This window comes from Alternaria metachromatica (assembly GCF_023757995.1).
Source record: "Alternaria metachromatica strain BMP 0045 chromosome Unknown scaffold_3, whole genome shotgun sequence".
NCBI lineage: Eukaryota > Fungi > Ascomycota > Dothideomycetes > Pleosporales > Pleosporaceae > Alternaria > Alternaria metachromatica.
Genome location: NW_026055494.1, coordinates 941,290 through 964,111, shown reverse-complemented (window position 1 = coordinate 964,111; position 22,822 = coordinate 941,290). Strand labels below are relative to the sequence as shown.

At 52.6% G+C, this 22,822-nt stretch overlaps 8 protein-coding genes and 1 non-coding gene across 9 annotated transcripts; 2 read left to right on the top strand and 7 right to left on the bottom strand.

The window, feature by feature from the left end:
• Window positions 1–3,310: 3,310 nt before the first annotated feature.
• RPB10 (DNA-directed RNA polymerase II subunit L) lies at window positions 3,311–3,737 on the bottom strand (the record flags this gene model as incomplete). The annotated part of the gene is made up of 3 exons (XM_049328930.1): window positions 3,311–3,470; window positions 3,593–3,651; window positions 3,702–3,737. The coding sequence occupies 3 exons, from the start codon at window positions 3,735–3,737 to the stop codon at window positions 3,311–3,313; spliced, it is 255 nt and encodes an 84-aa protein (XP_049191902.1).
• Window positions 3,738–4,012: 275 nt separating this feature from the next.
• Window positions 4,013–7,105, top strand: J4E83_001977 (uncharacterized protein; the record flags this gene model as incomplete). Its single annotated transcript, XM_049328929.1, has 2 exons — window positions 4,013–5,851; window positions 5,912–7,105. 2 exons carry the CDS (start codon window positions 4,013–4,015, stop codon window positions 7,103–7,105), a joined length of 3,033 nt encoding a protein of 1,010 aa, XP_049191901.1.
• A 523-nt stretch (window positions 7,106–7,628) lies between these two features.
• Window positions 7,629–7,718, bottom strand: J4E83_001976. The gene has a single exon. It is a non-coding gene; the product is annotated as a tRNA-Thr (tRNA).
• A 3,126-nt stretch (window positions 7,719–10,844) lies between these two features.
• J4E83_001975 (uncharacterized protein) lies at window positions 10,845–11,398 on the top strand (the record flags this gene model as incomplete). Its single annotated transcript, XM_049328928.1, has 3 exons — window positions 10,845–10,878; window positions 10,977–11,075; window positions 11,172–11,398. The coding sequence occupies 3 exons, from the start codon at window positions 10,845–10,847 to the stop codon at window positions 11,396–11,398; spliced, it is 360 nt and encodes a 119-aa protein (XP_049191900.1).
• A 484-nt stretch (window positions 11,399–11,882) lies between these two features.
• On the bottom strand, window positions 11,883–13,724 carry J4E83_001974 (uncharacterized protein; the record flags this gene model as incomplete). Its single annotated transcript, XM_049328927.1, has 1 exon — window positions 11,883–13,724. The coding sequence occupies one exon, from the start codon at window positions 13,722–13,724 to the stop codon at window positions 11,883–11,885; it is 1,842 nt and encodes a 613-aa protein (XP_049191899.1).
• A 1,318-nt stretch (window positions 13,725–15,042) lies between these two features.
• On the bottom strand, window positions 15,043–16,329 carry J4E83_001973 (uncharacterized protein; the record flags this gene model as incomplete). Its single annotated transcript, XM_049328926.1, has 2 exons — window positions 15,043–15,833; window positions 15,909–16,329. 2 exons carry the CDS (start codon window positions 16,327–16,329, stop codon window positions 15,043–15,045), a joined length of 1,212 nt encoding a protein of 403 aa, XP_049191898.1.
• A 496-nt stretch (window positions 16,330–16,825) lies between these two features.
• On the bottom strand, window positions 16,826–17,586 carry RPL12 (60S ribosomal protein L12; the record flags this gene model as incomplete). The annotated part of the gene is made up of 4 exons (XM_049328925.1): window positions 16,826–16,839; window positions 16,889–17,251; window positions 17,310–17,426; window positions 17,583–17,586. 4 exons carry the CDS (start codon window positions 17,584–17,586, stop codon window positions 16,826–16,828), a joined length of 498 nt encoding a protein of 165 aa, XP_049191897.1.
• Window positions 17,587–19,166: 1,580 nt separating this feature from the next.
• On the bottom strand, window positions 19,167–20,603 carry SDS23 (cell separation during budding; the record flags this gene model as incomplete). The annotated part of the gene is made up of 5 exons (XM_049328924.1): window positions 19,167–19,218; window positions 19,320–19,501; window positions 19,554–19,671; window positions 19,721–20,193; window positions 20,241–20,603. The coding sequence occupies 5 exons, from the start codon at window positions 20,601–20,603 to the stop codon at window positions 19,167–19,169; spliced, it is 1,188 nt and encodes a 395-aa protein (XP_049191896.1).
• Window positions 20,604–21,282: 679 nt separating this feature from the next.
• Window positions 21,283–22,200, bottom strand: J4E83_001970 (uncharacterized protein; the record flags this gene model as incomplete). Its single annotated transcript, XM_049328923.1, has 2 exons — window positions 21,283–22,066; window positions 22,127–22,200. 2 exons carry the CDS (start codon window positions 22,198–22,200, stop codon window positions 21,283–21,285), a joined length of 858 nt encoding a protein of 285 aa, XP_049191895.1.
• Between the last annotated feature and the right edge of the window lie 622 nt (window positions 22,201–22,822).

Here is a 22,822-nt window from a genome sequence, read left to right as displayed (position 1 = left end):
AGGCTGGCGCTAGACTTCACATGGACCAGCTCGCTGCAGCCACGGCCCGTCAACCATTCACCGCGTACGTCACTGCCTGATTGGCTACCTAGGCAGCCTGGCTACCATCGACTGACTGACCGTCCGACACTCGTTCGAAACATTTAATATCACATGTCTCGTTACCACTGCAAGCCTTTTGCTGTTTTGTCTCCTGTTTTCAGCACGTCACTGTGTCGATCCTCGGTGTCGGCGACCTTCCCTCGTGGCCGTCTTATGAACCACGGCTGACCGAGAAGCTGTACCGCTCACACGTACGTTGTTCTTATGTAATCTACACAGTGTGGATATCCAGAATGGGTCTGGTTCATGCTATACGGAAATGGTTGCTGAGCTTACACACTTCAAGACAAGGGGATGTCGGCCACCCCACAGCATGCAGCTAGAGCTCAAAGAAGATTCTGCGATATATAATGTCTATGTTGAAAATTTGTCATCGAATCAGTCAGCGTGGCCGAGGTAAGCATTTCTCCCAGCTCCTGACATCTTCCCATCTAACATCCGACAGTGGTTATGGCGTGTGACTCAAGCGAAAGCTTGTCTTCTCCGGAAGACGCACTCTCAAGAGGTTTCTCATAGGGCAACCTGCGTGGGTTCGAATCCCACCGCTGACATTATCTTTTTGCACGTTTTTGCAGCTTGCTGGCGTCGTCGCGGGCGGCGGATGCATCATGCCTTACCTTTTGGTGCTACTACTAGGCTAAAAGCGGGCCCGGGTGGCTGGCTATCGACTCACTGACCGCAACATCCAACATCACCTGTTCATCACCGCTGCAACCACTTTGCTGCTTTCGTTTCGCTTCCTGCTCCTGCGCGTTCCATCTCGACCTTTGTCTTTTCCAAGGTTGTCATCAGACTACGTTCCAGCATCGCCAGTACCTTGATGGTTGCTTGAGACAACCTCATTTGCGACGGGGACGGGTAGTACAGCGCCATGTCTTTCACCATGTTTCACAAATCCCTTGTTGTTTTTGCCCTTCTCAAAGCGGCATCCTGTGTGCAACCTGAAGCGCCGCGTCCTAAAGCGGCTCCTCTGCGCGACCTACCGTGGGCACAGCTCAACTTCCTGCATACTACCGATGTGCATGGGTGGTGGGGCGGCCATCTCCAAGAGGCGTCTTTCTCTTCTGATTGGGGCGACTATGTCTCTTTTGCAAAGCACATGCGTGAGAAAGCAGATGCGGATGGCTCAGACTTGCTGCTCATCGATACTGGAGACCGTGTTGGTGAGTTGGGTGTAAAGATGCGTATGATATGTATACTAATCTCATGTTTCCCCCTGCAGAAGGAAACGCCATCTACGACTCCTCAAAGCCTCGTGGAAAGTTAGTACTCCCTTCAAAATGCAGGTGAGATGAGTACTGACTTCCCACACCAACATCTAGGTTTACCTACGAGATCGCCAAAGAACAGAACATCGATCTGATATGCTCAGGCAACCATGAGTTGTACAAAGCAAACACTGCTGAGGGCGAATACTTCCACACGGTTCCCGACTTCAAAGGAAACTACTTGGCCTCCAATCTAGACATCTACAACCCCGAGACTGGGAAGCGGGAGCCACTCGCACCCCGCTTCAAAAGATTCACTACTAAAAACCAAGGTATACGCATCCTGGCCTTCGGATTCCTATTCGATTTCACGGGCAACGCAAACAACACTGTCGTTCAGAGGGTTGAGGACACAGTGCACGAGGAGTGGTTCACAGAAGCCCTTAAAAGCCAGGACATCGACTTGATCATCGTCTTTGGCCATGTTGACATCCGTTCCGAAGAATATGCGCTTTTGTTCTCTACTATACGGTCGATGCATTGGGATACGCCCATCCAGTTCTTCGGAGGTCATAGCCACATCCGCGACTACAAGATCTTTGATAACAAAGCTGTCGCTCTTGAAAGTGGGCGATATATGGAGACGCTCGGCTTCATGTCTATTGACGGTCTCAGTACTGGCGGTACCAAAGACGCAACGCCTCTAGCTCAGAGTCCAAAGCTCACCTTCTCCCGTCGATACATTGACAACAATCTTTATTCGCTGCGTCACCACAGCGGAAAAGACGCCAAAGAGTTCGCGACCGATCACGGTAAGAAGGTCTCCAAGGCGATTGGTGATGCCAGAGCGTCTCTTGGGCTGGGCAAAGTATACGGCTGTGCTCCACAAGATCTTTGGATCAGCCGTCGCCCATACCCGCACAACGAGAGTATCTTTACCTGGATCGAGGAGCAACTGCTGCCGCAGACTATTGAAAAGTCTGATGGCATCCAGGGTGGAAAGAAGGCATTTGTGATTACCAACACTGGCGCTATCCGCTTTGACATCTTCAAGGGAGCTTTCACCAAGGACACAAAGTTCCTGGTCTCTCCGTTCACCAGTGGGATCCGATACATCAAGGATGTACCTTACAAGGCCGCTAGTCAGGTGCTCAAATTACTAAACAATGAGGGTCCCATTATGTTGGCCATGATGGAGAGCAATGCATTCCTGCAGCCACCAGAGGTTTCGGCAGCGCGGTCTCGACCACATCTGCTTACATCTGACTTCGCCTTCGCTAAACTCCCCGAAGGCCAGGCACCTCTCCATGGCATCGATGGGCCACAACCGTTCCCAGGTTACACCACCAAGGACGATGCTGGGGCAGACGGCGATGATACGATCCACGAGCCCATCGCTTTCTACAATGTTCCGAACTGTATTCAGTCAGCTGTCGGTTTCGACCAATCAGAGACAGACGTGGAGCCAGAGACCATTGATCTCATGTATAATCAGTTTATTGAGAAATGGATATTGCTGGCGCTCGAGTACCTGGGGGCAAAAAGAGGGCTGGAGGATACTGAGGCGTTTGACAACGAGAAGAGCTTTACAGATATTATGACCGAGTGGGTGGAGGAGCACTGGGGCAGTGAGGGTAAGAAGTGTGAGGAATGATCAGAAGTGAGGCTCTGTTATCGGTCCAAGTGGTAGATGTTGAGACTGCGCGTTTTGTACATATGCCCTACGCGTCGACCAAATTCCAAGACGGGCCCGCGGCTCTCACTATACTCAAGCACTGCCTGATCTCACAAACCTCCAGATTGTGGGTGAAATGAGATCTAGTGCAACCCAATATGCTTTCGCCCGAATAACGCCTTGCCATGATAAAGTATGCCTTCCCAAACTCCAGATTCTCTGTTCGTATCGTCCTTTGACTATCGTCCGCCGCGAGCGGCGCGGGCTTGTTCTCGTTCGCTGGCGTTGTACCTGTGATAAGTGTCAGCCCCTGTCCGGGACGTAATCACCGCAATCGCCTCTTCTCCTCTTCCTTCTGGCGACGCAACACCTTGTCGGCATCGGCAGCGGGCACGTACTTGAGGAGCTTTTCGATCAGATCGACGTGGGTGAGAATCATGCGGCGGCAGCAGTAGCGTTGAAGACCGATCTCGTCGAGGGCCTCACTAGATGGAAGACGTATTAGTGAAGGTCTTGCTGCTATATAAGACTTGGAGTAGCAAAAGGTGGTCGGCTTTGGTTAGAGGGCAGGCGCGCGCGCGAATACAATCCCGAAAAGGCTTCTTACGCTTCTTCCTTTCCTTCGCTAAGGATGGTCATGTACTTCTCCCATAGGTCGCCGGTGACCTGAACATTGTGAGTGGGTGCGCGCATGAGCTGGAGAGTATGCCTATTACCTTTCCGCAAGAAAAGCAACGGATAGGAACAATCATCTTGGGGTTTCCGGAGTTTCGGTGTGATGTGGGAGATTATGCGACGACAGCCCAGTAGCTATGAGAGCGCGTAAAGTTAAGGTGAGGTTCTCGCGGTGTTGGACGTGGTGGACGCCAAAGAAAGTTGCGGGCGCGCTAGCGACGCGGGCGGTGAAAAGCTTGGGCCAAGGTCCATCAAAAAAGTTCGAAGCCTTCGACATGTCGGCTCCAGACACTCTACGACAGTCGCCCACATTCGTGGTTTCTCACGCCAACACCACCAAGAATCAGCCAGTATGGCGGATGCGACTCCACAACTGAAGAGGAAGGCCGAGGAAGCTGCGGCGCAGAAGAAGGCCAAGAAGCAGAGAAAGAGCGATGCCGCCGCGCAACTTGACGGTCGCAACGGCGAACCTGTAAACGGCGCGACCAATGCAGTACCCAAATCCACGAGCACGCCTACGCCAAAGAAGCAATCGGCTGCAACCCCGATAACGAACGGCGCGATCCAAGATGCGACGACCGACACCCCAACGAAGCCGGCTGAAGTCAATGGCAAGCTCGCCAAGTCAGGACTATCCAAGTCTGCGCTGAAAAAGAAGGACAAGAAGGAGCGAAAGGAAAAGAACAGACAAGACCGCGATGGAATTACGGAGGCTGAAGTGACAGGCACCGCGACAGAAGCCATAGTAAAGAAGAGAAAGAACAAGAAGACAGAGAGATGGATTTCCTCACGAGTTCAAGGTGGATGGTTCATACCAGCCGATCCTGTCTTCTCTCCCGACGAAAAGTATCTGATAATAGCCGACTCCAATTCGCTACGCGTATATGCCACCGAAACCTCGTTGCTTGTCAACACGCTCTCCCAAGACGACACAGGAAACCTCACAACGTATGCCCTATCACCCGCGAACCCTCACCTCGTGTACGCCGCGTACTCGAACGGGCATATAATACTGTGGAACTGGGTGGCTGGCAAGACGGCTGGCCGTTGGAACATTGGTGCCACAGTCCAGCACATGACGGTCATTTCCCCACCTGGGTCTGATTCCAAGGCCAAGGCCGACGATGACCTCGTATACTGTCATGATGTTGATGAAGGCCGCCATACCATCAGTGTGCGCGTCCTTCGTACTCGGCGCCAAGAATCCCGGGAACTGAAGGAAGTCAAGCAAGTGCTGGGTGCAAGCTCTGCGATCCGCGGTCTCCAGGTGCTTTTACAAGGCAAATATGTTGTAGCTGCTACAACTGACTCTATCGTCGTTGGAAAGCGCGCAAAGGCCAGCAAGACGGCTCTTGAGGACTTTGAGTATGTTTGGCGCGAGTTCAAGTTCTCGAAGCAGATCACCACGTTCAGCGTTTACCACCGCGAGCAACAAGACAACGGTAACCAAAGAGATGTACTGGACATTGCTGTTGGTGAGGATACTGGCGTGATTCTTCTCTTTGAAGACATTCTGGCCTCATTTGCTGCGATTGAGAAGAGCAACAAGGAAGGAGCGGACAACGCCGCGAGCTTCAGGCCCAAGAGACTCCATTGGCACAGGGACGCGGTAGGGTCTGTCAAGTGGTCTTTGGACGGCAACTACATCATCTCAGGTGGCGACGAGACTGTCCTTACGATATGGCAGCTTGCCACAGGACAACCTCAACACCTACCTCATCTTTCTGCAGCTATTGAGAATGTTGTAGTATCTCCTACTGGTTCAGCCTATGCATTGACACTGGCCAACAACTCCGTCATCGTTCTTTCTACCACCGAGCTCGAGGCCCGCACGAACATCATCGGCATCCAATCGCGTCGAATCGACTTCGAACAACAGCCTAAGGACACCAAGTCTGGCAAGTATCATGGCCTCTTTGATGCGGTACCCATGGCTGTAAATCCAGCCAATCCAGCCGAAGTCTTCTTTTCCGTACCTTCATCACAACCTCGTCGGAAGGAAGGTCTTAAGCCTGAGCCATACTTACAGACTTATGATATCGCGAACGAACGTGCTAAAGGGCGCCAGGCACTCACTCGCAACAACGCGACTGAACCAAATGTCGCGCCAGATGGAGGTCAGATCAAAGAACCCACAGTCATGCACATTCAAGTCAGCCACGATGGAGAATGGCTTGCCACAATCGATGAGGTAAGTTCTAACTGCACAAGACGCATTTGACACACACACTGACTTCTACTCCTTTCGCAGTGGGTTCCGCCACAATCAGATGCTCGCTATCTGAATGAAGGCATTCCAGAATTCAACGAGCAAGAACGTCTAAATCGTCGTGAAGTCTACCTCAAGATCTGGCGACGCGACAAGACCAGTGCGCAATGGAAGCTGGAAACTCGCATCGACGCTCCACACTTCTTCGAGGACGTATGCGGCAACGGACGAGTTTTCCATCTTGTCGCTGATCCTGCTGCTCCGGGCTTCGCGACTGTTGGTGAAGACCATGTCGTACGGATCTGGAGGCCCAAGACACGATCACGCGACGGAGTCATCGTTCGTGGGGCTCAACAGGAAGGTCTAGTCACCTGGTCACTCGATCGAGCAGTTGAGATCAATGACAAGCTCGACATTACCGAAGGCTCGCAACAATCTTTACCACCGCGCACTTCCCGACTAGCCTTCTCATCCGATGGCTCCGTCCTTGCTGTCTCAATCTCTTGGGATTTGGATGAAGATGCTGGTGTCACGCACCTGATCGACACTCACTCTGCAACCATTCGACGATCACTTACAGAGATCGATGTCACAGCTCTTTCTGGCCTTGGATTTGTTGGACAACATCTGGTAGTGGTTGCTGATGCGATCACTGTCTGGGACATGGTTTCGGACGCACTCGCGTACAGTGCCCCGATAGAAACCCCTGGCATCGGACGGCTGGAGCGCGTACCGCTCGTTCGACTAGCTTGCAACGAAGTCGATGGTACATTCGCCGTCTCACTTCCTCAATTCGAGAAGAGGACTTCGTCGAGGATCTCCATCCACAGTCCAGAGCACCAGAAGGCAATTTGGAAAGATACATGTTTCAGCATCACGCTCGGACTCGCGTCCCGAACAAGCGGTGGCTACGTTGTTCTTGACTCTAGATCGTACTTCAGGACAATCACTCCTAGCGCTGGATCGTTACAGCTGCCGACTCCCCCGCCAGAGGAACACGTCGGCAGGCGGTCCATCGCCTACCCAGTAGACGAAGAAGAAGAGGCCGGTAGACCTTTGGCGAACTTCTTGGTTTCTGGAGATCTTACTCAAGACATTGAGCGCGACGAGCATGTTTTCAATATGCAGGATCTGCAGAATGTGCTGCATGACGGCTCAGTCCCTCCGCCACCGCAGGGTCTGTTCGATAACATTTTGGCGCTGATTGGCGGGAAGCCGCAAAAGGCAGCAGCATAGGAGCTGTATTGCTGTACTATAGTCTTGATAAAATACCACGACATTGAGATGCGTTTGTTCATGCCGAGTGTACTGATGCGTTCGGTGCAGCTAGCACATAATCATGAGGACGAGGCCCGTCGGATAGGTGCACGAAGAGTCGTGACACTGCATGAGAAAGCAGAATGACTTTGGTAGCAAACTTTGACTACACATTTTCTCTTCTTTTCCCAAAAGCTGTACCTAAATACGCATGCCTCTTCCACCTTCGACTAGCCAGCGCCCCTGAGCGTGGCCGCAGCCGCGCTCGCCTCACCGCCACACCTCCATGCTTCCGACTGCCGCTTTCATCCTTTCCCTCTGCGTAGCACACCATTCTTGAGTCCAGTTGTTTCGACGGTATTGCCGAGCACCATGGAGCCTACGCGAACCTGTTTTGTCTAAAAAAAAAATCGATTGCTGACTACTCTAGGGGTACGCAAAAACAAATCGGAGGATGCATCACGATGTACCAGGCATTGCAAACCTCAAAAACAATGAGGGTTGCCCGTTCACGGAATCGAACCGTGGATCTTCGCATATCGAACATATGCTGCGTTACGAGTGCGACGCAGTACCACTGTGCTAAACGGGCGGATGTGGTTGACGAAATTGAAAATTACAAAAAATATAACCATACGTTTGTGAGTTTAGAGGATGTGCCAGGTGGCTGAATGCATCAGCTGCGAACGATTTGATGGTGGGGCAATGCCGCAGCGGGGTTACGTATCTTTCAAGCAAGCTCGGTTGGGGGTTCCGCTGCTAATGCTGGTCTGGGTATGGCGTCTCGAGCATTGCAACACGACCTCGGAAATCAACCATTGAATCAATCGAAACCTTCATGCCACTAAACAAACTCGTATTATGCTCACATCCAAGCTCTTCGTTGGAAACGAAGTCGTGTTTACGCGTCTTTCTTCTCATATGTGTGCTCGATAAGGCAGACTTACGAAGATGGAGCAATGGAAGGTGGGGTGACCACGCCGCAAACCTGCAGTTTCCTCTTCTACGAGATATAGGCAACTACAGAAGCGCTACAAGCACCGTTTTCAGACCCCCAGTGAACTCGCAATGTTCTGTGAGCTCTGTAGAAAGTCGTTATCGCAGTATCGCATACTATGGTGGTTTTCAAAGAACGCCGAGTCAAAGCATGACCCAGAGGTCGAATATGATTTCAGCGTGGGCCTGAGAAGCTTCAGCGTAAGTCTGACAAGCAATATACATTATGAGTCTTGAAAAGAAGCAACACTAATGTCTTCGTTATCAGGAACTTCATCATCGTACACGAGACTCACTTTTCAGGTCGGTAGCCAATGGATGCTATATATGTGTGTTGGTCTGGAGTCGGTTATCGAAGGCTGAACAGGAATACTTTCATGCCACGCAACCACGAACTCATGATGGAGTCTTAGTGGACGATAGCGGCGCCGAGTCTTCGTGGGTCACTAAGATAGTTATGACTCCGCAATACCGAACCAACGGAGTTAGCTTCTGTGTAAGGTACGACTTGCCAAACTTTCCAAGGTTGTATCCAAAACATAGCCCTTTTTCGCTACAAAGAAAGATCGGTACGTTGATTAGCCGTTTACAATCCGGCAGAAACTAAGTTACCACAGATTACATACGCAGCCCGGAATTACCACCACTGGGCCGTGTCACCACTGACAATACAGGCTCAGATGCGTCCTTCCAGGTGGCTGCCAAATGGCTGCAAGATTGTAGTCAAAACCACAGAGACTGCAACGCAAGTAACGACAGGAACTCCTGGTATCCGACGCGACTGTTAGATCTAGGACACTGCAACAGTGAGATCAGCTGTGTATGGCTCATACATACAGCAGAAACGCCGCCGTCGGGCCCCTACGCCACCCTCAGTCATTGCTGGGGAAGCGCAAAGCTGATACAGCTGACCACTGCAATGGCGAAAAGCCATTGTCCAGTATACCAAATCGATGATCTACCAAGAACATTCCGAGAAGCAGTAGAAGCAGCCAAAAGACTTGGAATTCGGTATCTATGGGTGGACAGCCTTTGCATTATCCAGGGTGAAACTGAACACCAGGACTGGTACCGTGAAGCTAGCCTGATGGACAAAGTCTATTTCAATTCCTATTGTAATCTGTCTGCAGCGGATGCCAGCGACAGCACTGAAGGCCTTTTTCGGTTCCGTCAGCCTCAGTTCTGCGGGACCGTCAGCTTTAAGGCTGAAACTAGCCGTGCGGACCCGGATACCCAACCCGCGGATTATGTCTTGCACGAAGATATTTTGTGGAAACGTCACGTACTGGATGCAAAGCTTAATAGCAGGGGATGGGTTTTCCAGGAGAGGCTTCTCGCGCCACGGGTCCTTCACTTTTGTCGCTATCAGCTATTCTGGGAGTGTCGGGAACTTGGCGCTTGTGAAACGTCCCCAGAGGGGATTTCATCACGTGTAAGCCAAGGTCATGACATGAAGAAGCTCTGGCAAATAAAGGCCTCAAACGCCGCGGACTTCTATCTAAGTTTCTGGTATCGGCAGGTCCTTGGTCACTATACAAATATGGATTTGTCAGTACCAAGCGATAAGCTAATAGCGCTTTCCGGTATCGCCAAACATATAATGCCTCACACTGGGGACACTTACGTCGCTGGCATGTGGCGCAAGAGTCTCGGAACGCATCTATTTTGGATAACCCTGACTGATCCACGTACCTCCCGACCTCAGGTATACAGAGCACCTACATGGAGCTGGGCTTCTCTTGATGGACGTATAGGGTTTAGGGATTGCTCAGAAGAAGAGTGTTTAGTGCAAGTCAAGGATGTTTCTCTCCAGTACGCGACGGAAGATATAACCGGTGCAGTGACGAGTGGATGGTTGGACTTGCGTGGCTCACTAAAGCCCATGAAACTGTGCCCAAAGGTCCATGTGTATAGGGCAGGTGAACAATTCGATTGTCCACCCGTAAATATGGCCGTGGTAGTCGACGGAGCATTGGTTTGTTCAAACGAGGTGAACGGTCAGGAGACTTGGCGAGATTTTCCTTCGCTACACTTTGACACTCCCCTGGTCACCGAGACTGCATTCAGCGATGACAGCGCGAGCGGCAATCTCTTCTTCATGCCATATCAATTACAGCGAGACGTGCCTGGTAAACCGAAAGAAAGGGATCCGGTCTCTTGCTTAATGGTAAGGCTTGTTAATGAGGAAAGAAAGTTGTTTGAGAGGATAGGGTTTGTCGAGGCTAGCTCGCATCAAGGCAGAGACCAGTTGCTGGTGGAGTTGGACGAAGAAACAAAAGCTCGTCTGCCTTGTCTCCGCTACGAGAACGGGCTCCATACGATCCGGATCATCTAGAACGCCGTCTAGCCCTAGCCAAGGCTATCAAATAATCCTTCCAGACATCCTCCTCTTTCCGCATAAAGAAATCCAGATCCCGAGGTCCCTTTCTAGATCTCGATAGCCCGCCTCTGACGAGCACTTGGCCCAAACCGTGCTGATGTTCAGGGTTCAGTCAGGGTCTGGAGCGCTAGAAGGCGGGATAAGTGGGGCGGCTGCGCCTCGGCCACTCCCAATCATCTGGGCACGCGACAGCCACGGCACGCACTGTCAGCCGGTGACGTAGCGCGAGCTTGTTGTATATCACGATGCCAGCCTCCCCGCGGATGCAAGTCCGATGCGCCAAAACATCACTCGAATTTCATAGTTTGTCGATCAAATTCTACCTAACCAATCACATCAACCATGGCTACTAGCAACCAGTCGGCACAATTCCAGGGTGTGTTTATCCAGTCTTGCGCTATTCTTCAACGGTCTCGTTGCTATTAGTTTGGCGATGAACAAGCGCGTATACCTATGTATGCTAACAACTTGTAGAGCCTCCTACGGATGGGCTTCCAGGGGCTACCAGCACCACCTCCCCTTCTGTCGACAGCACCGCACCCTCGCATGACAACATCGACCTTCAATTCCAAGGTTCGTGTCTCTCTACTCCATCATCCTGTTCGATTATATGGCCTACTAGGCCCACTCGTGTAGACACTCAACACACAAGCTAACACGTTCCTACAGAGCCAATTGCTCCAGAGACATCGACGTCCACCTCTACATCCACTGACGACAATGATAACTCGCTCCACAAGACCACGACCGACAAACTCAAAGACGCAGTGAAGAAGCCGTTTGGCAGTTCAGACGAATCCTCCGACCCGCACACGCTAGGCAAGAAGGAGATTACCAGTCCCGAGATGGCAGCTGCGAATGAGGTGCTTGCAGCCAAGGATCTCAAGTCGCCGTAAGGATGTAATGGCGGAGGCAAATGGAAAGAAACTAAGTCGGGCAAGTCAAATTGGCACCTGAAGATTATGAACGCCTTTGCAGAAGAAGTGATGGTGCTGCAGGGGCAGTAGACATCCTGTGTCCACGAGATGAATGCGCAACGGAGTTAAGGTATTTCATGACCTGGTTGGCAATAACCACTTAATAGCAAACTTCTATTACGTCAAATTTCCCCAGCACCCTTTAATGACATATATAAAGGTCTCATAGACCACATCTCGCATTTCATAACGCGAAGCAGTTGCACATGCGGACACGGGTACGTAGAATAACGACGTGTATTCGAAGTCAAAGTGGGTATGTACGAAGACGCAAACGTGTCTCGACCCTTCATCTTCCTCTTCACCAAAAACTTTCTACCCATCTTCTGAAATCCCTACCCATAGAACGAAGAACGAAAAATTGAACACCATCCTGATGCTAAAAAGAAGGACGCCCCACCTCTCAGACAGCGGGATTTTCGTGCAATACGGTCTGATCGAGATTCAGGTCACACTCATGTGGATGCTGAAGACAGTACTTGGGCATCAGCGGACTAGCCTGTACACCGGTCGCAACAAGATACTCCCTGAAGTTGAGAATACGCTGCGTCAGTTCTGTGGTCCTTTTGTTGCCATTGTCATCCCTGTTTCCACTCCAGACAAGTTCGGCAAGCGCAGCAGCGCGCGGCCACATCTTCTGAGAAATGACGACTGAGTCGACTTGCTCGGACCAGAGAGGCGCGATGGCGCCTTGTACAAGCGCCTTTTGGGTGTCTGTGAGGTTGAGAGTGAAGTCATAGTCGTAGATGCGCTGCCATGTCTTGTATGGTGCGCACCAGGAGCCACCGCCGCCGCCCCAGTTGAAGTTCGCTGAACCGTCTGTCGCATTGGGGTTGACCATGACATTGTACCTCTGGTCGTTGCCGACCCAGCCTCCGTATCCACAGTCCAGGTACATGAAATCGGAGCTGGAAACAATGACGCGGTAGCCCTGTCCGGTAAGATTGCTGATGTGGTCGAGACCGTTGTTCCAAGCTTGTAGGACGACGTCTTTGGGTACGACACCTGTAGCGGCCACGTCAGCGGAAAGCTTGACGTCTTCCCACATGACGAAAGTCTTGTTGGCTTGTGCACGAAAGTTGGGGATTGCGCGATCAACCCAGACTTGGTAGAGGTCGCCCATTGATTTGCCGCTGTTGAAGAATGCGAGGGCTGCAGTGGAGAAGTTGTTGCAGTTTGCAAAGAGCTCGTCACCACCAATGTGGAACCAGTTGTCTGGGAAGACCTGTGTCATTTCCTTGTACACTTTGGCTGTAACCTCGTAGGTCTTGTTGTTAAGAATATCAAGTTGACCTGGGTTGGGCTCTACGCCTGTGTGCAGTGCGTAGTTGTCGTTTGACCACCAGCTGTGTTGGCATGTAAGTAGGGACTCGTCGATTTGCGCCCAGCCGGAGCTGGCGTGTCCTGGCATATCAATTTCCGGAATGATGCGTACGCCGCGTGCGGAGGCGTAGGCGATGACTTCCTTCAGCATGTCTTGCGTGAAAATTTCGTTGGCTGAGTAGGCGTCCTCAGTCATCTCGGGATACGCATTGATTTCTACGGCCCAGGACTGCGAATCGATGAGATGCCAGTGTAGAACATTGAGCTTCGAAAGAGCCATTCCGTCGATTTGTTCAAAGATTTTGGCCTTGGTAATGAAGTTGCGGCCTGTATCGATCATGATACCGCGCACCGGATAGAGTGGCGCATCCTTGACAGCGACGGGTTGTTCGATGATCATCTTACCTGAGCCATCGTTGATCACAATCTGCTGGAGCGTGGTGAGAGCGTGGAGGGCGCCGTAGACAGTTCCAGCAGTGATATCGACAGTATCCGAGCCAGCTGCGACGTCGAGCGTGTAGGATTCATCTACACCATGTTGAAGCTCAGCGTGGGCATTCGAGACGTCAATTTTGACCTTGGTGATTGTGCTTGTGCAATTTCCGGGTGGTGCACTGTACTGCCTCTTGCGCTTTCTTGAAGCAGCGGTTGGGGTTGGAAAAGGCTGAAACAATGTGACCGAGGCTTCGGTGGCTTGCGGAATCCACTTCAGCTCCGCGATGGTCTTAGTAACGCGGTCGAACGCAGCGGAGAGCACCTCATGGTCCGGCGCATCGAGAGCGACAGATCCGAAAGAGAAGCAGCCAGAGTCGCCCCAGGTAATGTTTGTGGGTTTCGGGAGAGGGTTTGCGGCGACAGCTTCAGCTTGTCTGGCGAACAAGGCTGAGGCTGTGACCACGGAGGCCAAGATGAAATCGCGCATGGTTATTCAGCTGTCAGGATGCTACTTTGTAATGAGAGTGGGAGCAACGACTGCGGGAAGTGAGTGGGTTCTTATGTTGTTGTTATAAATGGCCAACAACCATGAGTGGTGACGACGAACAGCGTTGACGGTGTACTCCGAAGTAAATTCACAACGTGAGGGAGGGAAGGAGGATGTCTATCAATTTCGCATTGAGTAATTCAGCTTTGCCATCCTGGTTAGGCTATTCGCATCCCAAGCTCACAGATCAGCGACTGGGCGGTGCACTAACCGGGAAGTGCCCCTTAGCTGATATATCAGGGCCAGTTAGTTGCTCAGCCTTGCTGCATATGCGAGCTCTCGACAGCCTCTGCTGCAACCCATTCCCGCTCTCACCAGACCGCGCCGCCCCCGCGCTCGCATCCGTACCGCATTTCTCTTGTGGCTGCTGCCGTGTTGCAACGTACCCCACCTGCTTTGCTCATCCTTGGGAGCATATACGAAGTGTGCGCCCCCAGGTTCGATACTACGTTCTGTGTCCACGCCTTGGAATATAGCCATGGTAACCCTGCACGCTGACAACCTGCACCGAGTGCTGGGGTTGGCGTGACGGCCCCCGAGCAGGAGGCTAGAGTAAAAGTGGGTTCCCCACCACCCGACCGCGAATGGAGCTCTCGGAATCCGCGCTAAAACAAACGGCTGGTACCCCAACATGCTTGCCTCGTGTTACCATGACCTGCTCTTTCTGTTGCGACAAATTTGGCTTGACATTCCGGGGTGAGTGTGCATGTGGGAAGTCTGGTGTAACAGTCTCATATACGAGTGCAGTGGTGGTCATGGTAGTCGTGAGGAATGCAGCGGCGAGTTGGAAGGGTGGCGCTTCGGAGGTTTTGGTGGATCCGCGAACGCGTGGCGCCGTCCTTCTTCCTTCGGAGCTGCGAGCCTGTGCGGGCTGATGCATGAGGCACAGCAATCGGCTGTCGACATGTCTTATCACTCAATCTGCGTTGTTGGTGCGTGGAGACAATGTGGTCACTTGTCTAAGCCTGTAGTCATGGGCTGTTTCAGTGTACCAATCATGACGCTTTTATTTCTAGCAATCAAATAAGCTTCAGCTTGCGCCCTGATGCGACAGCCACGGCTGGCGGCACTGCTACCGTCTCCTCCAAGATGACGCTACCATACCTATCCGCCATACCATTGCATAACTGTGCACCGTTTGCTCACCAGTTTCAGATTTTCCTCGGCATAGGCTGGCGAACACTACAATCGGGCCGTACGCGAGAGCCAAATGTAAGACAACATGCAGGTACACGGGTTTGCTGATGTTGATGGCTGGCTATTTCTCATGTGAAGGTGCACCAGGAGCAGGAGTAGAACCAGAACCAGACGCAGGCGCAGACGCAGCCTCACCTACCGGCGCAACACTACCAGACCCAGTCACAACCTCGTGATGAAGCTCGCTTTTGATCTTAGTCCAGTCCGGTGCTGCCACACTGAGCAACTTGCAAACGTCCTTCCGCCTCTTTCTGAAATCCTCATATAAGCCCTTCCATATCCGTCTCTCAGCGCAGGTTCCCTCGGGGCTGCCCCCACAATCGGGCTGCATCTCCTCTAACGCCTGTTCTGACCACATGACTGATGGGGGAGGCAGCGGCAGGTCGCTGAACTGGATGATCTTCCCCTCCTTGTAGACCTTCTCAGCGTCCCATGGCTCATCAGCGCTGCCCAGATACTCGGAATGATTGTGGCGCCTGAACTCTGCCGTACGAAGGGCGTAAGGTCGATGTGGAAGTACTAGCGCGCTCTCCTCAAAGCGTTCGTTGAGGATCTCCATGTCATATCTGTGCATTTCGACCAACATGCTATCACCACCCCCTTCCATGCGGTTCTTGAACTTCGCAAGCTCGTCGAGGCTAGGCTTGACTACCATGAGCGTCGTCGACAATGGCCACGGTTTGCTATCCGTCCAGTATGCCCGTGCCATCGCTATCGGCGTCTGAGGGAGGAGGAAGAGCTCATCGAGAGCGTCGAGGAGCGTGATCTGCGACTCCAAAGCGATTACGCGGTCGTAGTACTCTAGGCCAAAGGCCATGAGCTTCGTGACGGTCTTGTCCCATACCCAGTCACCTGAGAACAGTCAGCCATGTGCTTGTAGAGTCTCGCTTCATGTGCCGGGCGAATGGGCACTTGCGCAACGCATACCTTCTGTACGGCCTGCTACCTCAAGCAGCCTGATAGGATGAAGCTTTGCCTTGTATACATCGCGCGCTAAGTTGAGTAGTTGACTGTCTCGGTCCTGAGCGCTGTCTACTTTTGTGTCCCAAAACTCCGGGTAGAAGAGGACGCGGTCTGCCTTGCTACCGAATCGAGCGAGCGCGTCCAGGACCATCACGGCGTGGCATAGTTGGGTGCTGTCGGTCGCGTACACGCTGTACGCATAATTCGACCAATTGACCCTGATAGTATCTCCAGTATGAGGTGTCGTCTTGCGCGATGGATAGAGGATCCAGCAGATAAGGAAGAAGCCGAGGAAGTAGTACGCGTGGCGGCGTCGCAGGCGGAACGAGGGAGATTTAGCTTCGTCTACGAACCGCGGCAGCTCATCTGATCGTCGCCGACGCATTGTACGGTTGGCGTTGACGTTCGACCGACATGTTCGAGCGATTGTGTTGGTTGTTCAGGTGTCAGGAAGCGACTGGTGACGCGGAATCGCGGAAGTGTAGTGCGGAACTCCGAACTTCCAGGCTGCGACGCATTACGGCCTTGCATTGACAACTTTATATACTAGAGTGCGCACTATGTCCCTCTAGGTGTAGAAATTAACGACGGGTATCTTTCAGAAAGGGAGGAACATGGCATATGTGTAAGATCTGTCAAAGGATTATCACAACACGCATGAGACCGTTTTGATTCGACAAGATGCATTGTATCATTGCCGTATGCCAGGGTCACTTTTTGTAGTATGGTATCAAACATCCCAAACGCCGCGGCTGTGCAAACTCCACCGGTCCCGGGACGGGTAACTCTGGGTGGGAGACGTTGTCCTCATTCAGCTATGTAGCACCCTCTATGGCATATATCGTTCCATCGTGATCGTGAACACTTCTTGGTGCAAACGCTTACTCCTCAGGAACTGCGCTCTGTTAGTGATTGATTTTCGCAAATTGCCAAGTATAACATACTCTCAATCTCGCCAGCCTTGATGTCATCAGAGACATCCTTGGGGCTGCGACCGTCAACCTTGCAGCCGGTGCTGAAGGCAGTTCCGAGGATCTCAAGAACGGTACCCTGGAGGGACTTGGCCATCGACTTGAAGCGCATGGTGCGGGCAATGCTGATGATCTCATCGAGGGGGACGCTCTTGGTGTGCTTGATGTTCTTCTCCTTCTTGCGGTCCCGGGGAGGCTCCTTGAGGGCCTTGATGACGAGGGAGGAAGCGGAGGGAACGACGGAAACGGCGGCTTGACGGTTTTGGATGGTCAACTTGACGGTGACACGGAGACCCTTCCAGTCACCTGTGGCCTTGGCGATATCTTCACCGACCTCTGCAGAACGAATTAGTATTTCCATCCATGTGCGCTGGTCGATGGGTTCGTGGCGTACTCTTAGGCGAGAGACCGAGGGGACCGATCTTGGGGGCGAGCGCGGATGAGGCACCGACTTCACCACCGGTCGCACGGAGGTGAATGACCTTCACCTCGGAGGGATCGAACTTGGGAGCTTTGAGGATGTAAGCGCATGGCGATTTCTAGGAAAGCCTGGCTGTTGAAGATGATTGAATTCTCTGAGTGTCAAGAAACACCCTCCATTGGGTGTCCTAGCCACTCAGAAACTTCGCGCATCTTCGTAAGAGCCGACCAGAAGGATGATACTCACGCATGGCTAGTGCTTGAGGTAGTCAATCGGTTCTGGTTGTAAAGAGAGACTGCCGTTAATTTTGTCGGTTCGAAAGTTCGTGAGAAACGGATTCTCGGTGGGGAGCAATATTGGTCGACCTGTGAGAGAAGCGAGCCTTGGCAGCACCTTCCCCAATGGGCGATAGCATCTTTGCGTGCATCTCGGGCATCTCGGGCAACGCCGCATTGCTTCACATCATATTCCACCACTACGTGAGTTGGTCTTCCAAATGCATGGAGAGAAAATCCCTATGTCAATATATGATCGCTCTCTTGCTTCAACATCACACGTCCAAAATAGTGACCAACACGCTTCACACAACGCCATCCACGATGCCAGAACAATGTGACAATGTGAAGATGCCCTCATCATGATTATATTCTGCAGTGACAAGACCTTCTTCTGATACAGGTCGTTCATGTTCCTCAACCCCTTCATATACCAAACGTCCACCAGCCAGCAGCACGAGCACAGCCGACAGCAGCACGACAGCACAAACACCATGTACTTCACCTGATTGGCAATCAGTATGCACGAATACAAGACCTGGTATCATATTTCCTTTCAAATAACAATAGTCTTCTTACTTCCTCGCAACTGTATCTATATCTAATTTCCACGGGAACGATAGCACAACACAGCAAACCATGGTCATACAACCTCCCTACAGAAACATACACAGACGCTGCGAGAAAGCAATTCGAATGACGGATCAGGTCGACTTCCTTGTATGTGTGATTCAAAATGACTTTATACCTCGTGGAAACATTCTAAACACCGTGGAATAGAATCGAGCTGAAAACGACAAGGGCACTTCGAAGAAGAAGGATGACGAAACACCAGCGCCTGAATGTATTCAGGGAGAGTCAAAACCCGACGCTACCAAGTCTTCGCCTGATGTCGATACCATAACCCTTAAATGGCCTCTACCCCCGTCCGCCATACACGACGGTCTCTTATTCAGGAAAGTTGGATAACACAATGGGACATGCTGAGTTGCCTTGATACACTGTTTTTATTTCGTTTCTCGCACGCGCAAGCATGCGACTTCTATAAGCCTATGAGGGTCCCGATTGAGGGAAATGTGTGCCATAAGAAAGGCTGGCGATATTGACTCTATGACCACCTGAAATGACAACTCGCTGGTAACGCCCATCAATATCACAGAGCCAATAGTTATGTCCGAAATACCTCGGTAGTGATTTTCTCCAGAGCGTAATTCTTTCTCCAACAAAACATCACGCACCTCGTCCTCTGGAGATGCCCAGTCCCTGAGCTGCGGGAGCATTCTTTTCCCTCTCACTCACGCTGCTCCTTCTCCCAGCGATAGCCGACACACTTTCGCTCCTTGAACTATCCATGCTCTGCCTCATGCTACTGGAGCTAGACCTGCGCCTAGCACGTCTCGCCTCGTCGGGATCATGGGGATTCAGCCCGCTTGCTCTTGCGAACAAATTCAGGATATCCGTGAGACTGATGACGCCACTTAGTCTGCCAGATAAGCTAGCCCCTGGCATAGCAGAGATTGCTGATGCAGAGATAGCTGGGGCAACCGCTCCGGTACTAGCGAGGTGGGTCGGCGCAGTGGAATTGACGGGTGTTGGGCCTGCCATCCCTGGTAGTGGTGTGATTGGCGAAGGAGGAACAACAATCGCAGGTGTTATCGCTGGAGTCGATGGCCCTGATGAGGCCGGAGACGGCGCATCCACGACCCACATGCGATGCGAGCGGGTTGCGACTAGCTTGGCCACAGTGTGTGCGAGGGTACTGAATGGGTTGACGTGGAACACGGGGAAGGAGTCCTTGCCGTCATTCACTCCCCGTTCGGACAAGATGACAGATATGAAGTGAATACAGGATGAGCGAAGCAGTGGGAGCGATGTGGATTTGGTCAAGAGCTATGAGCCAGCCGTTAGTCGCGTAATATGAAACTGACCAGAGGAGACTTACCCGAACATCCACATGGGATATGTTGCCGATAACGTTGTTTTGCGCGTCCAAGACTGGGAGTGACGACACGCCTTCGTTGTTCATGAGCTCCAGAGCCGCTGCAAGAGGCTTATCTCCACTAACATCCAGTCAGCTGTGTGATTTCTGCGAACCCGCGCTGTACTCACTTGATGGCTAGAACGGTCTTGGATCCAAGATTCAGGTCTTTGATCAGCTGTGGGTACAGCTGGTTTACGCCTGGGAAGCTCGATCGGTTCTCCCAGAAGAATTGCACCAGTCTTAGCTGGGTAAGTATGCCCTTGACGTTCGATGTGCCTTCTTCTGCGACCAACACTCTATGTACGCCGCTTCCGAAGACTTCTATGGCCTTGGACAGATCCGTTGTCTCGTCGAGAGTAATCAACGGCTCCTTCCTGCCACCAACCTCTTTTACGTCTTTGAGCGGTATGGGTTTTCCTTCTCTTCCTTTCTGCGCAAGCTCGTCGAACGAGGCGATGTCGCCTTCTTCGGGGTGCGCGAGGCCGACTACGAGGAGGAGGTACGCGTTCAGGTCGCTGTAATCGAAGGTCCCGGTCGCATGCCGTGTGTTGGCGTCTTCGCGCAGGAGGACGACATTAGGGGCGCCATGTTTGACTAGTATCTATGCAAATCAGCCCATGCGCATGAAGATAGCTGTATATAACCCACGCTCGTCGCATCCTCAACGCTGGTATCGTACTCGACGAACCTCACCAGGTCAGGATCGACAATCTCTCCCAGTCTGACAGTCTTCCAATCGCGTCCCTGGAACTTTGGATCACCACCCTTGGTTGGTGGGTTGTTGAGGAGGTCCTGTAGCGCTTGCTGTGTCAGTGAAGGCTGCCGTGACGCGCGTGGTGATGTGGGCGTTCCTCGCATGTGCTCCGCGAAGCTCGAACGGTGGGACGATGCCGGGCTGGGGCTGGAGCCCAATTTGAGCGCAGTCGGAGGTGTGCGGCCGATGGAAGATACCGAGCTATTGAGGGACGTGTCCTTGACGTCAATAGCCTCCGTGGTGTCGTGGTCTGCCATGGTGACGGCGGCTATGTTTTGGGGTATGCGGGGCTCCACACAAAGTGTTTATCGGAACGCGCGGGTGCGGAGGTACTTGTATGCGCTTGGTGGCTAGATGCTCTGAATGGTCCTGTCGCAAGGAGACGAGCAGTCGCGCGTCTTGCAGCTTCAAGTTGGGCTGAGTGGTGTTTGCGGCATGTGAAGTGCAATGAGGTGGGGAGGGCTTGCCTGCAGCTGCAGAGCCCAGAAGATCGTCTCCTGCCTGGCCAGGGCACTTGGGCCGCAAGCTGCAGCCAAAATGCGGGGTGTGATTCGCTGCATACCATTACTATCAACCGTGTCGCCCAAGATTGCGCATCGACTGACACAGCCTTGCGGGGTTACAGACGCGTCCGCGAGTGACGGCGGCGGACGGGCGCTCCAAGCCATTCAATCGCGTGCGCGACGTCATACTGAAGTATAGAGAAACCGGGGAAGCACGCCAATCGCGCAAGGGGTCCAAGGCTCTAAGCGGTGGTCAATCATAATAGCATTGCATTCATAAAAAAAAAAACTCTTGTTCGCAGCCCTCGGGCTGGTTGATTTCCGCCCATACTAACATCCTGAACAATTGTCAAGGAATAGCCTTCCGTGATTTATCAGGTTTTGCCCAACGCCCGCCTCAAAGCATGACTCGAGTGAAACAAGAAACATTTCCCTAAGCGTCCTTCTGCTGCTCATAGTCCATGCCAGCATCTTTGTCAGCTTGACGCTGCGCCATGCGCTCGCGAATGGCGTCTCCAGACGTAGAGTCTCCATCACGACCACTGGCGGGGGGCGCATGGCTCGCTGTGTCGACGACGTTGTCATCGTAGGTCATGCCGTTCATCATGCGTGCTTCCTTCTTCTGTTGCTCCGTGCTGGACATGGTCTGCGTCGAACCAGAACTGACAGGCACGCTGACGCCGGACATTGGACTGGTCGGCGTCTGTTCTCGCAAGTAGCCCGGCAGAGCGCTTGCCTTTCCAACAGCAGGGCTGCCGAGTTGACTATGCTGCCGAGCTGGTGTGCGCGCACCCTCGCCGAAGCCAACAAGAGAGGCGGCTTCGTCACTGAAGCCTCCGATGCTTGATGTGTCCATGTCCTGGTCCTCGCTCATGCGGTCCGGCTCGTAGACATCGCTGCCACTTGCCCACGTCGTGCGACCGCCAACGGATCCGGTTGCGCTGGCACTGCCAACCGTGCTGCGCTCACGGAAGAGCTGCGGCTGGTTGTTTGCGTCAAAGTAGCCTGGCGGAGGATTGGCTGCGCTGCCTGGGTTGAGTCCTTGGGGAGTGCGGCCCGAGACTGCAACGCGCTCCAGACCGGCCAGGCGCGAGATGCGGTCGGCACGCTCAGCTTCAGCAGGGTTCCGGTGGTGGGGGAAGTGGCCGCGATGTCCGTCTTTGATGGCGACAGTCGAGAGCTCAGACATGGTCGTGGTGACCGAGTTCGGGGTACCTCTGTGTATACAGCGTCAGTCCGACTATTTCAATGAACCCCACCAAGCGCATGTGCCTTACGGAGCATCACCAGGCGTCTCGTCGCCAGACGGCGGAGGCGGCAGGTTGATCAAGGTGGGCGCGTTGGTTGCCATTGTAGATGTGTGGTCTGGATTGGTTCTTGCTATGTGCTGTGAGTGGTGGATGGCTCAGGAGAAGTACAGTAATGTTTTAGGAAGTCTGGTAACAAGGAGCCCGGACCCCGTGACGAATGACGTAGCCGACGGACTGGTAGCGCTTCGAGCAAAGCAAGGGCAAAGGGGCTGATCACGCCTTCTTGTAACAGATTGAATGTCTTTACGCGATCGACACTCAGCTTAGATATGTAGTTTAGACCGACTTGAGTCAACTTGAGAGATAGTCTCGCCGCCTCACTCTTGGGCCCCTTTGGCCGTTGGCTAGGCGTTTCTTGACGCAGGGTCTTCTTGCCCTAAAATTTACCGAGCCGCTGATTCGCTACCAGGGCAGCGGTTGCTTCACTATCGCCTCTTCACCTCGCTATCCAGCGAACTATCTAAGAAACGTGCTTCAATTCCGCTACCACGTTATGCATGCCCAGGTAATGAAACAGCTGCAATATCCTATATACACAGAGCCCCACCGCATTATGTCATACACTTTAACAACCCAACAATCTACATAACCGTACAATTGGTCGCGGGCTTGTCTGTATACTTGTACTTGTAATGGCTCTTGTGCCTCCTTCTCTTTCGCCTG